The sequence below is a fragment of the Corythoichthys intestinalis genome, chromosome 12 (genome assembly GCF_030265065.1).
Source record: "Corythoichthys intestinalis isolate RoL2023-P3 chromosome 12, ASM3026506v1, whole genome shotgun sequence".
NCBI classification, from domain to species: domain Eukaryota; kingdom Metazoa; phylum Chordata; class Actinopteri; order Syngnathiformes; family Syngnathidae; genus Corythoichthys; species Corythoichthys intestinalis.
The window spans coordinates 16,528,320-16,545,129 of NC_080406.1; the positions used below are offsets into that span (position 1 = coordinate 16,528,320).

The 16,810-nt window shown below is 37.1% G+C and overlaps 1 protein-coding gene across 5 annotated transcripts in view; it reads right to left on the minus strand.

The window, feature by feature from the left end:
* The window catches only part of myo16 (myosin XVI), a 269,930-nt gene that overhangs the window by 121,399 nt on the left and 131,721 nt on the right, over nt 1–16,810 (minus strand). For all 5 annotated transcript variants that reach the window (XR_009066237.1, XM_057851442.1, XM_057851443.1 and 2 more), the window contains exons 13-15: nt 14,085–14,212; nt 1,454–1,559; nt 983–1,100 (exon numbers count right to left, since the gene is read on the minus strand). Coding sequence is in view for 4 of the 5 variants with exons in the window: in XM_057851442.1 (XP_057707425.1) it covers nt 983–1,100; nt 1,454–1,559; nt 14,085–14,212 (352 nt within the window). In the remaining variant the exon portion in view is untranslated. The remainder of the gene's footprint in view (nt 1–982; nt 1,101–1,453; nt 1,560–14,084; nt 14,213–16,810) is intronic.

The window sequence follows — 16,810 nt, forward strand, 5'->3', positions numbered from 1 at the left end:
TATAGGAAAACATACTTTTAATAGTATTACCACCACCGCCAATAATAATAGTAACAACAATGATAAAGATTATAAGCAATTTAATTAGGCAAACTCAAGATATTTTTAGAACATGCATATATATATATATATATATATATACATACATACATACATATATAGATGTGTGTATATATACATACATATATACATACATACATACATATATGTGTGTATATATATACATACATATATACATACATATATATGTTTTTTTTTTGCATAATCATAATCATATTGATTTATTTATCATAATTATGTTCGTGAAGATTTTTTTAAGTCAATTATAAACATGAAAACTCAAGAAAGGAATTTTGTCAAAAGGTAAACATTGTCAGTCACTTTTTTTTGCGGAGGGAATTCAGAATATTTAAAACGTTAGGTATAAAATAAAAAAAGGTTATTTTCATAAACATATGAATGATGGGAAATGAATAAGTGTTATATTTTGAAACGTTTAGGTAGCGGACTACCACAATTTCAAGATAAAAGATGAACACATTGTAAAACGTCCAAAATCTGGAAAAGTAAATAAACAATAATAATATAAAAATAATGATTTTAAAAAGGGCAAAAAATAACTTCAACAATTAACAATTGAACAATACAAAAATCCAAGACATAATCTGTAGAATGAATAAATAAATATGAAAACAGAAATGTGCGAGGGAAAAAAATATTCACAGGTAACAATAACCACACAAATTAACAATTAAACAATACAAAAAAATAACTAAGGGAAAAAAAAGTAAACAATGATTTAACATATATATCAAATTTAAACATTTTACACAGCTCTCTTATGAACTCAAAGAACTTTTACATATACCCCCCCCCCCCAAAAGAAACGCACATGCACAAAATGACCACACATAGAATTAAAAAAAATGTTGAAAACAGGAAAAATATGTTTGTTTTTTATAAATAAAGATGTGTTTCTTACCTCTGAGTACACTCCTCCTTTTCTCACAGTACTGAACATTTAGTATTTTAATAAAGCGACTGGAGTTGATATTCTTCTCCGTCTTTGCGTGTCCGAAAGCTTCCAGAATACAATTCACCTGCATCATTCAGAAAAAGCAATTACAAGACCACGATTCACCATTTTTTATTTTCACCAACAGATGTCAGTATTTATCTATATACTGTCGATATAGTCAAGCAGTGTAATGTAGTATACTAAATTGTCCCTAGATGATAAGAGAGCACACTGACCCAGATTTCGCCTACTACATGACGATGACTTCATAGTGAACTACATGCTTTGAATTATAATTTTTCAGTGCTATTGACGGCAATAGACGTCTAATTCTTCTGATCGGTGACAGTCCCTCCCAGTTTAAATGGATTAGACGTCTATCGCCGTCAACAGTATTGAAATACATAAGCATTTATTGGCAATTCCAAAACTTACATGTTTCATTCGAGATTCCAGCGCAAAGCCTTTAGGGTTGGATCTGGATGTTAGGTGTCGTACGATGTGTTTGTAGGCCTCCGTTTTCCCTGAACCACTTTCCCCACTGAAAATACACAAATACATGTACCAAGCTTTGTGGCTGACTTGACAAGCATGCATCACGTGTATGAAAAATTTACTTGGACAACAAATCAAGACTAAACCATACATTTTCCAACGTAAGCACAGGTATAATATATAGGCTACCTGTCAAGTTGTACGGTTTTGGCGTAATTTGTACAAGTGAGCACTGATTTTTAAATGGGTACGCTAGGGTTGTTCCGATCATGTTTTTTTGCTCCCGATCCAATCCCGATCGTTTTAGTTTGAGTATCTGCCGATCCTGATATTTCCCGATGCGATTGTTTTTTTTTTGCTCCCGATTCAATTCCAATCATTCCCGATAATTTTTCCCGATCATATACATGATCAATGCATTAAGAAAAAAATGAATAAAACTCGGACGAATATATACATTCAACATACAGTACATAAGTACTGTATTTGTTTATTATGACAATAAATCCTCAAGATGGCATTTACATTATTAACATTCTTTCTGTGAGAGGGATCCACGGATAGAAAGACTTATGACTTTGTATATTGTGACTAAATATTGCCATCTAGTGTATTTGTTGAGCTTTCAGTAAATGATACTGTAGCCATGCCCAAATGCATGATGGGAACCATGACTGTGCGTAGTGCTACCAATTGATATCTCTTCTCTGCGTTGGGAAATAACATAAGGTGTTAAGAAAAGATCAATTGCTACCTTGCTTCCCAACGTTGCTTCCCATGATATTTCTAATCGTAGGGAGAGGAATTGTAAGGCTTTAGCCAATTAAAAAAAGGCTCCAAAGGCTGACAAAATTCACTCTACTCATTTCACACTGCCTTTTATCTCTCTATATATGTAAAACGGCGCCATTACAGATTGAGCACGACAATGCGTGAGTTGGTCATGCAGCGCATGCATTAATTGCGTTAAATATTTTAATGTGATACATTTTTAGAAAAATTAATTACCGCGGTTATTGGGATAAATTTGATAATCCTACCTTAAGCTTAATTTAAAGACTCTGGATGAGTGTAACATATTATGTCTGCAACGTTAAATACAATTAGAAAACGATTTATTAAAAAATATATACAGTATATATTAAAAAAAAGGCATGGCCGATATTTTTTTTGCCGATTCCGATACTTTGAAAATGACGTGATCGGACCCGATCGCCCGATCGATCGGGACATCTCTAGTGTACGCCCTACGTTCAAAATCTGTACGTTTTTCGTGCATTACGGGTTTTTTTTTCTCCATTCGGATTTTGTCACCGTTTTGGCAACGAGACAATGTGCGTTACTATGTGTTACGTTGGTTGAATGATGCGAGAAAAGTCAGAGACACGGAGAGAGAAGAGTGTTTGTTTCTAGGCTAGGTGGCTCCAATATTTCCTGACTTTAGCCGACAGCCTACCATCTAAGCCTAGAGATTACATGCATATAGAACTACATGTGAAATAACAGACTCGGCGGCGTTGGTAAACAGCCGCCATTTTAAAGCAGTAGACTTCTCAGAAAGGCTCTGTTGTAGTCAACCTTCCTAGCTAACCTAAGTAACTGTTTATCTAAATACTCATAAATCAGCAAAATCGTGACTTGAATCTATCTTTAAATGATGAAACAGTTTTTTACAAGTCGAAAGTAGACAGAGGCGAACTAATGATAAGACGGGAGCAATTTTAACAACTTTAAAAGTTGATTCACAACATTAAATGACTTCCAAACATAGCAAAGGTGACTAAGTTTTTTGTTTGTTTTTTTTTTTGTGTTGAAAAAATGAAAAGGTTGACAGGTATGTATAATATTGTAACCCTCTTAAATAAATGAATACCGTATTTTTCAGACTATAAACCGCAATTTTTTCTCCCTGTTTCTATGCTGCGGCTTTTTATAAGGAAGCGGCTTACTTATGGAATTTTTTTTTTTTTTTTTTGGGACAAACGAGCTTTATATTTTCTTGTTAAAAATAATAAAATTAGATAATTAGAAATATTTTAAAAGAATGGCTTTCCAAATTTTGCCATGACATTTGCCTGGCACGGCCAGACTGTTCTCCGTGTATTTTTCAAAAACTGAGAGAATAGTCTGGGACCCAGCCCATTAACGGCCTCTCGAGCAAGTGCAAAATCAATCGTCAAATCAGATTCGTTTATTTGCGTGACGTGTTCTTAACAAGCAACGTCATTCTTCCGTGTCGGAAGTCGTCTCCACAACAACAGAGATGGCGAACAGGAGAGCCGAGAATCTGTTCCAATCCACGGTAAAATCAGTTATAAATTACCAAAAACACATCGAAACAAGTCATTGACAACAGTCTGTCTTGCGCTAGTCATGTTGAATAAACTCCGCTCTCCTCGTATGTTTACTTCTGCGCGCAAGTCCCCCGTCGCGTTCCTAACGTCACATCCACCCGTCGCTGATTGGTCCACTCCGCTGTCTGTTTGCTGTGACTTGCTCCGCCCTGGAAATTTTATCCGCTTAATGGTGGCCAGACTCAATAGCTGGAACAGCGGTGAGTCTGGAGTACCAGGCTACCATGACATACCTCTCAGCCGCTACACTAGCACCAATAAAGCTCACCAGCTTGCTCGTCAGACTTACTCAAAAACTTTTATCGATGAATACGGCTTAATCTGATACTATATGCTGCCACAAAAGAACAATTTTAAATGGATAGGCATCCACTATTTGCTACGACAAGACAACGTGATGCTAGCGTAGATTAGCCGTTTTCATCTGGCACTCGGAGGACTTTATTGCCACAGTATGCTCCAACAAAGCTGCTATATAAGGTTTAGCGCAAAACTGTTAACAGTTTTTAAGAGGATTTCATCCACTTCAAGTTTAAGTGGATTGTATATTTTTTGCAAATGACCAGTTTTTTTAATTTAGTTTTTAATCATTCCGACAACCCGTGATGTTGCTGCGTGTTTATCTGGTCAATAAATATATTTTTGATCAATCAAATATTTCTGTGTAACATCCATGTAAATGTACAATGTTACGGGCACCTGTGGCTTATAGTCAGGTACGGGATATATCTGGATTTATTTCCAAAATTTTGTGAAATTTGGCCAGTGCAGCTTATAATCAGGTGTGCTTTATAGTCCAGAAATTACAGTAATTGGTTCACAAACTTAGCTGCAGCGCTCCCCTTAAGATATGAAATTATTTTCAGCCACAACCCCCACACACCTTTCACGCTGAAATAAAACTAAAATAAAATCAAACAATATGCACTTAAAAGTAAAAGTATAAAATAGGATTAAAAAGATAATATTTACTTCTTTTTTTTTTTTAAATAAAACAAAAACTAAAATAAAGAGGAAATCCAATTTACTATTGTTTCCTTGTGGTTAATATGGAAAAAAATAAATAAATAAATAAAAAATAAAAAAATAGGGGTGTCAAACGATTACAATTTTTAATCGAGTTAATTACAGCTTAAAAATTAATTAATCGTAATTATTCGCAATTAATCGCAATTCAAACCATCTATAAAATATGCCATATTTTTTTGTAAATTAATGTTGGAATGGAAAGATAAGACCCAAGATGGTTATATGCATTCAACATACGGTAGATAAGTACTGTATTTGTTTATTATAACAATAAATCAACAAGATGGCATTACCATTATTAACATTCTGTTAAAACGATCCACGGATAGAAAGACTTGTAGTTCTTAAAAGGTAAATGTTAGAACAAGTTATAGAAATTTTATATTAAAACCCCTTTTAATGTTTTCGTTTTAATAAAATTTGTACATTTTTCAATCAAAAAATAAACTAGTAGCCCGCCATTATTGATGTCAATAATTACTTAAACAATGCTCATGGGTGCTGAAGCCTATAAAATCAGTCGCACCCAAGCGCCAGCAGAGGGCAACAAAACTCCGTAAAACACAACAAGTACACATTTCACTGTCCTGTCATTTTAATCTGTTTGAGAGGGGCATTCGTGCGTTAATTAAGTCAAATATTTTAACGTGAAAAAATGAATTACCGCCCGTTAACGCGATAATTTTGACAGCCCTAAAAAAATATAAGAAAACATGAATGTTTCATGAATATTTTCCTTTTTTTTTTTTTTTTTTTTTACATAAAAATATAAATCACCTTCCTCCCCCCTTTTTTAACTGCACAATATAGATAAATAAAAAGTATTTTAGAAAATATTTTGCCATTTACGAGCAACAAAACATTTTTAGGTCAACAATGTCTCTAAAAATGAGTTGACTATAAAAATAGTCAATGAACGGTGGCAACTGGCAGCCCTATTTGGCAGATTTAATGACCCTCTGAAGGAAAACATAAGAACAATGACTACGATGACTTTGACACTCCAAGCACAACAGTAATAAACCAGGCCATTTAATGCGCTATGTTTGTCACAAGAGTAGGTGTCAAGTTTTAGTCATCCGGATGTTTCATTTGTGTGTCATCAGCCAACCCGCCCACCCGCTCTTCATTAAAACCACCAACCTATAGCTTTCCCCCCTGCTTATCTCATAACCTGCTCCAGTGATCAGGACAGCCCACATACTGTTCTCGCCACCCGAAGCCCCTTGTACGACATACGGTATAGCCGCCATCCATGTCATGGTGCATCCATACACAGCGGTGGCAGATGGTTGCCGAAGGTCAAAAGACCTCTCTAATGAGTGTGAGGTCCAAAGGCCTTACTTCTCTGGTAATTTCTTTAAGCGGTTATTAGATTTCAAGGACGTTTGGTTAGCACGCTGGCCTCGGGGATTATGGCTATTGAATGAATGGTCAGGATCTGATCGGACTCTTAACTCATTGGTTGCCAGTGACGGCGATAGAAGTCCAATTCATTTTGAGTGGGAGGGGTTGTTTACAAGTCTGGCGGGCTACCAGGTTTTTATTCTCCATGCCAGGCAATATAGTGGAAAGAACAAAGAGTTTCTTCCATTGCACTGAGTTGCATTCTATTTTTGTTCCATTTGTTAAAACTGTATTTTGGGAGTCTTAAATGTTCTTAAAATAATACTTAAGAGTCATAATTTCAAAAATAATATCTTTTAAAGCAACACTTGGTAACTTTTCAGTTTTGGTCGATTTTAGCGACACAGGTGAACAAAAGCGGTAGTGTTTTGCCTTAAGGAAGACTGCGTTTCCCATAAGGACCAGCGCTGCATATCCCATGAAAACCAGAGCTCACACGCACGGTGTCGTAAAATCATCAATCAAAAATCAATGTCCCGGTCACCTGCAGATGGAATAACAACAGTACTGTTTTCAGCGGCTTTGTGAAGGACGAAAATTAATGAGGTAATGAATACAGTTGTGGCTAAACAATAGCATATGACGGTTAGCAACCATGTGGCTTAGTAGAGCTGGGAATCTTTGGGCACCTAACGATTCGATTATGATTACGATTCAGAGGCTCCGATTCGACTTATAAAACTTATTATTATATAAAAATTATTGATGCACCCCCCTCCTTTTTTTTTTTTTTTTTTTTTTTTTTTTTAATGTTTTGTACATTCGTTCCAAAATTGTTCAAAAATACTCTCAGGCTAAACCAAACGACCATTTCAGTATGAAGTTAACATATAGCAGTAAACAAATATACAAAAATAACAGTAAATAAACTCCAGTCCCCATTCTGTATCAGCAGCTTTAAACTACATTCAATTAATTTAATGTTGTGAATCAACCGTTAAAGTTGTTAAAATTGCTCCCGTTATTCCATATTTTCCCTTTTGTCTACTTTCGACATGTGAAAGTTTTAAAACTATTTTAAAGATAGATTCAAGTCAATATTTTACCGATTTAGGAGTATTTTAGATAAAAAAGTTAATTAGGTTTGCTTGGAAGGTTCGCTACAACAGCCTTGCAGGGAAGTGTACTGCTTTAAGATGGTGGCCGTTTACTAACGCCCGCATCTAGCTTTTTGTAGATGTGCTGCTAACGCTACCGAATCTATATGCATCTAGTCCTATATAAATGATGTCTACCGTAACATTATGTGGATGTACTTTGTAGCAGCTTTTCGGCAGCAGTCAGGTATGTTGTTGTGTTTTTTTATCTCGTGGCATGAGTTGAGCTAGAGCCGTGAGTTGCGCATTGGCATTACCCGAGGGGCCAGGTAATGAAAAGCATGATGTTTAGCTACTCTCGCTCCGTTCCTCATTGAGTCCCGAAGACCGCGCGGCGCGCTGGGTGTGTTATACTTCCGCTTTACTTGGCGTATTTCAATAATCGGAATTTGGATGTTTGTGAATCGGTCTCGAATCTTCCACGGCCGAATCACGAATAATTTAAGAATCGGAAATTTTGCACACCTCTATGGCTTAGTGTGGTTGTCATGCCAGCAAGCAAAAGCCAGGCCAATGTTGATTCTGTATATGCTAGTAGCTGCATTTATTTTCCTCCACAGACAAAACTTTTTGTGTCTTTTGTTGCTCTGCCACCTTTGCAGAATTCGTGCGAAAGCGTTCGCATCGACTTCAGTCTTTATAATGAATGGGGAAAGGGGGAAGTGACATATGTCGTAAAGCAGTCAGCACATTTGTATTTTTTTCGTATGGCAGGGTTCCTGCCACCCTCCTCAAAGTTAATTAGTGCCGGAGAAAGCGATACAGTACCCTCAAAATATAAAAGAGGTGTCATTCAACTAGTTGTCAGTCGACATATTATCACAAGTATTATGAAAATATTTTATAAAAGTTGAACAATTACCTAGTGTTGCTTTAATTTAATCTTTTGTAATGAATGCTTAAAATACCCTTCCCTAATTTTTAGTGATCAACTCATTAGGGCTGTTCGATTTTACCAACCAAGAAAATCACAATTATTTTCTCGCTTACCTTTACTTTCTCTCGATTTTCTGAGGTCGATTACGATTTTTTAGCTAAATTTAAAGGAAACAGACAAAGTATTCAGAATGTCTTCTATTTAAACTTAGTTTTTCTTTAGAACTGAATGTGCCAGTGAATTTAACTCTGTTAATACACACAGAACAATCCCACAATCCTTGGGATTAAGAGCATTTTATTTATACAACAGATTCCATTCTTAATTAAAGCGATAATGAAAGAACAACTTGAAAAAAAATCAGACATGAGAAAAGGTGGTCAGTCAGTCTGTCTGTAAACCAAATAGCCAGCCAGTCAACGAAGTCACTCAGGTGAAGTAGGTAGGCAGCTAGGCTTAGGGCGATGTGCTGTCACATTTCTCTCTTATCTTACTAACATAAATTAATGATTAGTGCAAAATTATCACTCAAAAATAACAATGAGCACCTCATCTTTTCAAAAGATGTCAGGTCAAACACATTAATGTGCCAATGAACAATGTGCATATAGATTTAATTTTATAATGTAGACCTATGCATTCTGCCAAAATATGTTACTGTATTAAAACAAAAAACAACATGGCTTGCTTTTAGTTACTGTAATCTAGTTCTGAAAACGTGGTCCACATCGGATTTGAACCACATACAAAAATGACTCTGATTGGATTTTAAATGGTCCACTTCTATGCGACTTGTCCCGTTCAGACCGTCAATTTAATGCCTGACTCGAGTCGGAAAAACACGAAAAAATTGGATTCGTGCATTAAGACCTGTAGTATGAACTAGAGCTGGGAAAATTTGGGCACCTAACGATTCGATTACGATTACAGTTCAGAGGCTCCGATTCGATTATGAAACGATTATTGATGCACCCTCCTCCTTTTTTTTTTTTTTTTTTTTTTAAATGTTTTGTACATTAGTTCCAAAATTGTTCAAAAATACTCTCAGGCTAAACCAAACTACTATTTCAGTATCAAATTAACATATAACAGTAAACAAATATACAAAAATAACAGTACATAAAAAACTCCATTCCCTATTCTGTATCAGCAGCTTTAAACTACATTCAATTAATTTAATGTTGTGAATCAACCGTTAAAGTTGTTAAAATTGCTCCCGTTATTCCATAATTTTCCTTTTGTCTACTTTCGACATGTGAAAGTTTTAAAACTATTTTAAAGATAGATTCAAGTCAATATTTTACCGATTTAGGAGTATTTTAGATAAAAAGTTAATTAGGTTCGCTACAACAGCCTTGCAGGGAAGTGTACTGCTTTAAGATGGCGGCCGTTTACTAACGCCCACATCTAGCTTTTTGTAGATGTGCTGTTAACGCTACTGAATCTATATTGCATCTAGTCCTATATAAATGATATCTACCGTAACATTATGTGGATGTAGTTTGTAGCAGCCTTTTGGCAGCAGTCAGGTATGTTGTTGTGTTTTTTTATCTCGTGGCATGAGTTGCGCTAGAGCCGTGAGTTGAGCACTGGCATTACCCGAGGGGCCGGGTAATGAGAAGCATGACGTTTAGCTACTCTCGCTCCGTCCCTCATTGCGTCCAAAAGACCGCGCGGCGCGCTGAGTGTGTTGTACTTCCACTTTACTTGGCATATTTCAATAATCAGAATTTGGATATTTGTGAATCGTTCATGAATCTTCCGCGGCCGAATCGCGAATAATCTAAGAATCGGAAATTTTGCACACCTCTAGTATGAACCTACCCTTAGATAAACCAAAATGGTACGGTTTTGAAAATCGAACGTACCGATTTGAACGTTTTCTACACAGTTTTAACCAGAAGAATTGCTTTGGTTTAAAATCGATTAATCGAGTAGCCTTAAAACTGATTCCCCAAAATGGATTAAATCGGCCCCAATCAATATGCCAACTGAAACAAATGTGCACCTTTAATCGTCACCGTTTTAGACAACGTTTAGACAAGTCCTCAGTCTTTTGGACAAATAGCAAAGCAAACCCAGAAAGCTATACTTAGTATTGCAAAGAGGTGAGAAAGGACTACAAAAGTCAGGAGAAAAAAGGTCAATGTCCTCACATGTAAGAGAGATGGATGGCCTGTGGCCCGAGTGCATTAACTCACTGCCAGATTGGTTACAACTCAGCAGGAATGTTACTGGAGAGCCCGAGTCGAGTGTAATTGCAATCAAGGAGCCGCCGCCGTTCAACGAGCGTGACACCGCAACACTCCGAACACACAATCAGCAAGTGTCTCTTTATGTCTTAAGGGGATATTTAACAGCTTGGAAACAGCATAGTCATTCCAGCAAAAGCTGAGGTATGGCAAAGTACCTTGGAATGATTTAATTTGACCTTTTCATGCACGAATTACGAACCCCCCCTCAAATGTTTTTATTAAATTTATAAATTAGTATTAGCACTTAGCTTGAACTCGGCTTTTATGCAGGAGGCGGGCTTGACTACAGACATTAAAAAAATAAAGTGAAGAAAAGGATAAGCCTGATAATGCACTGTTTTCTTTCTGTGTGCCAAATAAGCAATATTTCAGTATTGCTTACATGGCCAAGTCGGGGCAAACTGACAAACACGCACAGTGCGTGCATGCGCTCTATTAATCCATATAAACTTTGAATATAAACCTAACCGGAGATTATTAATGTCTGTTACTTGTGTCCTCTTTTTGCAGGCATGAAAATGGGTCAGGGTTTAAAAAGGTGAGAATGGTGTGGAGGAAATATGTTCCAAAACGACTAATTTTTTCCTGATTAGTCAGCCAAATATTTTTACGTTTAGTCGACTAATCTAATCCCCCCCCTTTTTTTCATTTTTATTTTTTTAACTAATTTAGCAATTACATTTTTGATGACGCTTATTATTTTACAAAAACATTTTAGAACACTTAAATTCTTAATTAAGTACAAATTTGCACGTAGGTAACAACAATAAATCACAAATAAATAATGAGGTCAAATGCTGATAGCATTAACTAGTGGAAAAGAATGGAATGTAAATAGATTCAGAACACTGACTTCGCCTTTCCAACATGATTCAAAACAATTCTTTAAAAAAGAAAAAAAAATCTAGCATTAATTTTATAGTATACTACTAGGGTTGTTCCGATCATGTTTTTTTGCTCCAGATCCGATCCCGATCATTTTAGTTTGAGTATCTGCCGATCCTGATTTTTCCCGATCCGATTGCTTTTTTTTGCTCCCGATTCAATTCCAATCATTCCCGATAATTTTTCCCGGTCATATACAGTACATTTTGGCAATGCATTAAGAAAAAAATGAATACAACTCGGACGAATATATACATTCGACAGTAGTACTGTATTTGTTTATTATGACAATAAATCCTCAAGATGGCATTTACATTATTAACATTTTTTCTGTAAGAGGGATCCACGGATAGAAAGACTTGTGACTTTGTATATTGTGACGAAATATTGCCATCTAGTGTATTTGTTGAGCTTTCAGTAAATGATACTGTAGCCATGCCCTAATGCATGATGGGAAGTGGAACCATGACTGTGCGTAGTGCTACCAATTGATATATCTTCTCTGTGTTGGGAAATAAAATAAGGTGTTAAGAAAAAGATCAATTGCCACCTTGCTTCCCCACATTGCTTCCCATGATATTTCTAATCGTAGGGAGGGGGATTGTAAGGCTTTAGCCAATTCAAATAAGCCTCCAAAGGCTGCCAAAATTCACTCTACTCATTTTACGCTGCCTTTTATCTCTCTATATAGGTAAAATGGCGCCATTACAGATTGAGCGCGACAATGCGTGAGTGGGTCGTGCAACGCATGCATTAATTGCGTGAAATATTTTAACGTGATACAATTTTTAAAAAAACTTGTTACCGCTGTTATCGGGATAAATTTGATAACCCTACCTTAAGCCTAAAGACTCTGGATGAGTGTAACATATTATGTCTGTAACGTTAAATACAATTAGAAAACGATTTAATTAAAATTATTTATATATTAAAAAAAGGTATGGCCGATATTTTTTTGCCGATTCCGATACTTTGAAAATGACGTGATCGGACCCGATCGATCGGGTCCGACATCTCCATATACTACTATCATATATATCGTCTATATAATAGTAGTACAATAATTATTCATTGCCAATCAGATTTATCATAAAGAGTGTCATTTTAAAGCTATTCTTAGTGTAGAATCTGAATTCTGAAGTATGTGGGATTAACTCCAGAAATTGTTATTTATATGATGAACATGACGTGCTTTTATTTTGAAATGTTCACTGGAAGTACATTCAATAAACCGCAAACCGTAAGCTTTACACTCCACAAAAAAGCTTTTTTTCATTGCATGTGGTGTCAGTAATCAATATTTTTCTCTTTTTTTTTTCGTTTGCAAATGCTGTTAACCAGCGATTTTACATTTTTGAAGTGTCACCTTTTAACTGCAAGTTTACGTTTTGGAGAAGACTGTCAATGTTTTAAAGCAGGCTTAAGTAGGTTGTCTTTTTTCCCCATTAGCCTCAATGTAGCAGTGCTAACGTTTACAGTGTTTAATATAGATGTGTTACCTTATTTTGTATGTCTGAACTTTAATTTTCCGGTGTGTTGATGACCAATAAACATCTGCGAAATGAACTGTTGTCTCATATGCCATCAGCATGCACAAATGTATGCACGCACGTGCGTGCACGGCGATAAAGAGCAGCCGTGAAAATTACCGCCTTAATTTATATTTACAATGCGATAAATAGACTCATTGCATATCGCGACAGGCTTAGCAACTTCAATAAAACATGTCATTAGTTAGTTAGTTAGTTAGTTAGATGGACTCACGATTTGCCAGCTTGTAATTGTGTCCTGTCGTCTTTCAAAATTACAACTGGGTGACTGCGCTTTAGGTGTTCATTCACGGTCGACATGCGCTTTTTTTTGGCTTTGTGCCGCTTTACCCGCTTGCGTACTAAGCGACTGACATTATAGACCCCCCCCCCCCCCCCCTTAAAAATGTTCTCCTCGGATCTACACAGTTCACATAGGTCACCCTTTTTAACTTCAAAACGGCGAATTTAACCGAAACGTTAGGGATTTTCAGACCTGTTTTTGGACATCAAAATATGATCACCCTGGAATGACGTACAGCCAGCATGTGTAGTCATTTGTTCTGTTGCTTCTGTGCATGCGGGTTAGTTTTCTCAGCGTGTGTGGGACTGCGAATTAGTGCGCATGCGTAATACAAAGGCTGTCTGAACGGGCAAAAAAAACCAGATATGACAAAAAATCGAAGTTGTGCATTAAGACCTGCAGTATGAACCTAGCCTTTGATAATGGTGGTTCCTCCTTCTAGTGATTAGTTTATGTTGTTGATCTATGGACAAAGTTTGTTCAAGAATAATCGCCATTAAACAAAGCAAAGTTTCATTCTTGATAAGATCAGACGACACTCTTTGTTTTGCTTTCGCTAGCTCGTGGGTAGCACAGCGTCACAATTGTGATGCACTATGGTTACGCGTATTTATGTCCAGTCAAGTTGTAGATTAAAATATTTTTGAAAAAAAGGACCAGTAGCCTATCCGAGGGAAGCTATTTAAAAACAAAAAAACCCAACCAAACAAAAGAACAAACAAAAAAGCTATTTTATTTTACACTTTATTTTTGCTATCCCCATTACTCCTGCATAGAAAGGGCAAATTTTATTATCTTTTTGCCTTTTTAGTTCTTTCTTTTGAATGATGTTACCTCAGGATGAAACATTGGGGTCGTCTCTCCTGAAGCATCATGTGGTAAGCTCTCTCCGCCGACGAGAAGATGTGAGGGGGCAAAGAGGAGCAGAGGCGGCCTGTGGAGCTCACGTACAACTGGCTCACCTGTCACAGACAAATACGCAAAGTTACATAACTAGTCATTCACACCTTGTTGGTGACACGGTAAGAAAAATGACACCCTTAAATAGTTTTGCACAGCAGGAGATGCAACACAAAGTAATTAAAACCCTTTCGCAACACATAAACACACAAAAATAACTAGAAAATGCTATTTCCAGAGAAAATTAATTAACTCGATCGAGTATGGAGTAAAAAGCCTGTTCATAATGTTAATAATAATCTGCTACTGGTGAACAGACACCACCTTTGTACTTTATTTAGATTTTATTATTTTAGATCTTAGCATTGGAATTTAGTGAATGTCGCGGGTGCTAATCCACGCCAAATGCTGACTAATAGCTGCACCGAGCCAGCAAGTCTTCATTAACTCGAGTGCTCTAGAGCATCGGTGTCAAATGTACGGATTGGACCACGTCGGGCAGCTTCTGGTTGTTCTGCCTGATAGGCACGTTGTAGCTCATTCATACTGTGCATACAAAATCACATGCTTTTATTTTGATATTGGCGCCGTAAAACCTTAGATTTTTTATTCGTGTGAACAAGTAGGTTTAGCTCAGTAAACATCTCGTTCGTACACTATTTCCATGATTTTAGCATTAGGGAAAAACGCTGTGAGTTTGACACCCCTGCATCAGAGAGGTGCATGCTACGTGGCATCTGTACTACATACACAAGCCAAATAATATGATAAAAAAGTGAAAATTGTAGACTTTGAGGTGTTGAAGATGTGCTGCCTTATCACGTCTGGCAATGCATTATTGAGTTCTGGACTTTTTGTACTCTGTTTATTCCCCTTGGAATTATAGGCCAGGAATTTCAAATTACGGTAGTAGGAAGGCAGCGAAATGTCAGCAGTAAAATTGCAGACAATTTGGAAATCAATGTGCGAGCAGGTTGGACGTCACCAGAAGTCAAAAGGTGGCAGACAGTGAACAGACCGGGGAAGTTGTGACATATGTCCTTCTCGCACCTGCCAGAGGGGATGGAGCTTGTCCAAATCCTCCTAATGCGCGATATGGAATAATGTGCAGCCCTCATTAGCTAATGAATGCTGTGTATTTTGTAATTTAGTGCGCTGCATTTGCCTTGATTTCTTGATGCACAGTCAGCCTCAGGTTTTGCATTGCTGACAGGAAGAATGAATTATTTATCAACCACAAAGTCCATTTCACATGTTTATGTCTATACTAGACAGACAGCAGCCATTATGGTGTAACTTTGAAGGTGCATTGCTTAGAGTATGCCGTATTAAAATCTGAATGCAATTTGTTGCGGTTGTGGTAGTTTTCTTCATCTTTTTTTTTTAGGCTAAACCTACAAAATGCAGAGGTTATGTATTCAGTTCCGTATTTCAGTCTGTATGATTTTTTTTTAACAATTTATTTGTATTATACACCTGCAAATACATATTTGAACACCTGTTTATATGTTAGAATTGTGAGCCTTGTTGACCTGTTAGTCACCTTTAAAAAAATCCAACAAATAAGTGGAGTGGAGTTAGACTTTTTGAGTCTGACTTTTTGACCTGTTTGAGGCAGTTAGCTGCATATAAACACCTGTCCACCCCATACAATCAGGAATTATTAACATGGTCAAGACCAAAGAGACGTCCAAAGACACCAGTGACAGAACTGTGGATCTCTACAAGGCTGGAATGGGTTACGGGGCAATTGCCATGCAGCTTGGTGATGTAAGATATACCGTTGGCGCAATGATTAGAAAATGAAAGAAGCCAAACATGACTGTCAATCGCCCTCAGAGTGGGGCTCCATACAGATCTACCTCGTAGGATCTTAATGATCCTAAGAATGGTGAGGAATCAACCAAGAGCTACACAGGAGGAGCTTGTCAATGACCTGAAAGGAGCTGGGTCCACCATTTCCAAGGTTACTGTTGGAAATACACTAAGAAGTTGTGGTTTAAAATCATACATGGAATGGAAGGTTCCCCTGCTTAAACACATGTCTTGGTCCGTTTTAAGTTTGCCAATGACTATTTGGATGATCCAGAGGAGTCACCGGAGAAAGTCACGTGGTCACATGAAATTAAAATGGAACTTGTTGGTCTTAATTCCACTCATAGTGTTTGGAGGAAGAAAAATGATGAGTACCATTCCCCAAGAACACCATCCCTACTGTGAAGCATGGGGGTCGTAGCATCATGCTTTGGGGGTGTTTTTCTGCACATGGGACTGGACGACTGTACTGTACTAAGGAGAGGATGATTTAGGCCATGCATTGTGAGATTCTGGGGAATAACCTCCTTCCCTCCGTTAGAGCATTTAAAATGGGTCGTGACTCTGTTTTCCAACATGACAATGGCCTGAAGCAGACACCCAGAATTACGAAGGAGTGGCTTCGTAAAAAGCATATCAATGTTCTGGAAGGGCATAGCCAGTCTCCAGACTCAAACCCAATAGATAATATTTGGAGGAAGCTCAATGTGTTTCTCAGTGACAGCCCAGACACCTGACTGATCTAGAGAAGATCTGCGTGGAACAGTGGTATAAAATCCCTGCTGCAGTCTGTGCAAACCTGGTGAAAAGCTACAGAAAATGTTTGACCTCTGTAATTGTAATCA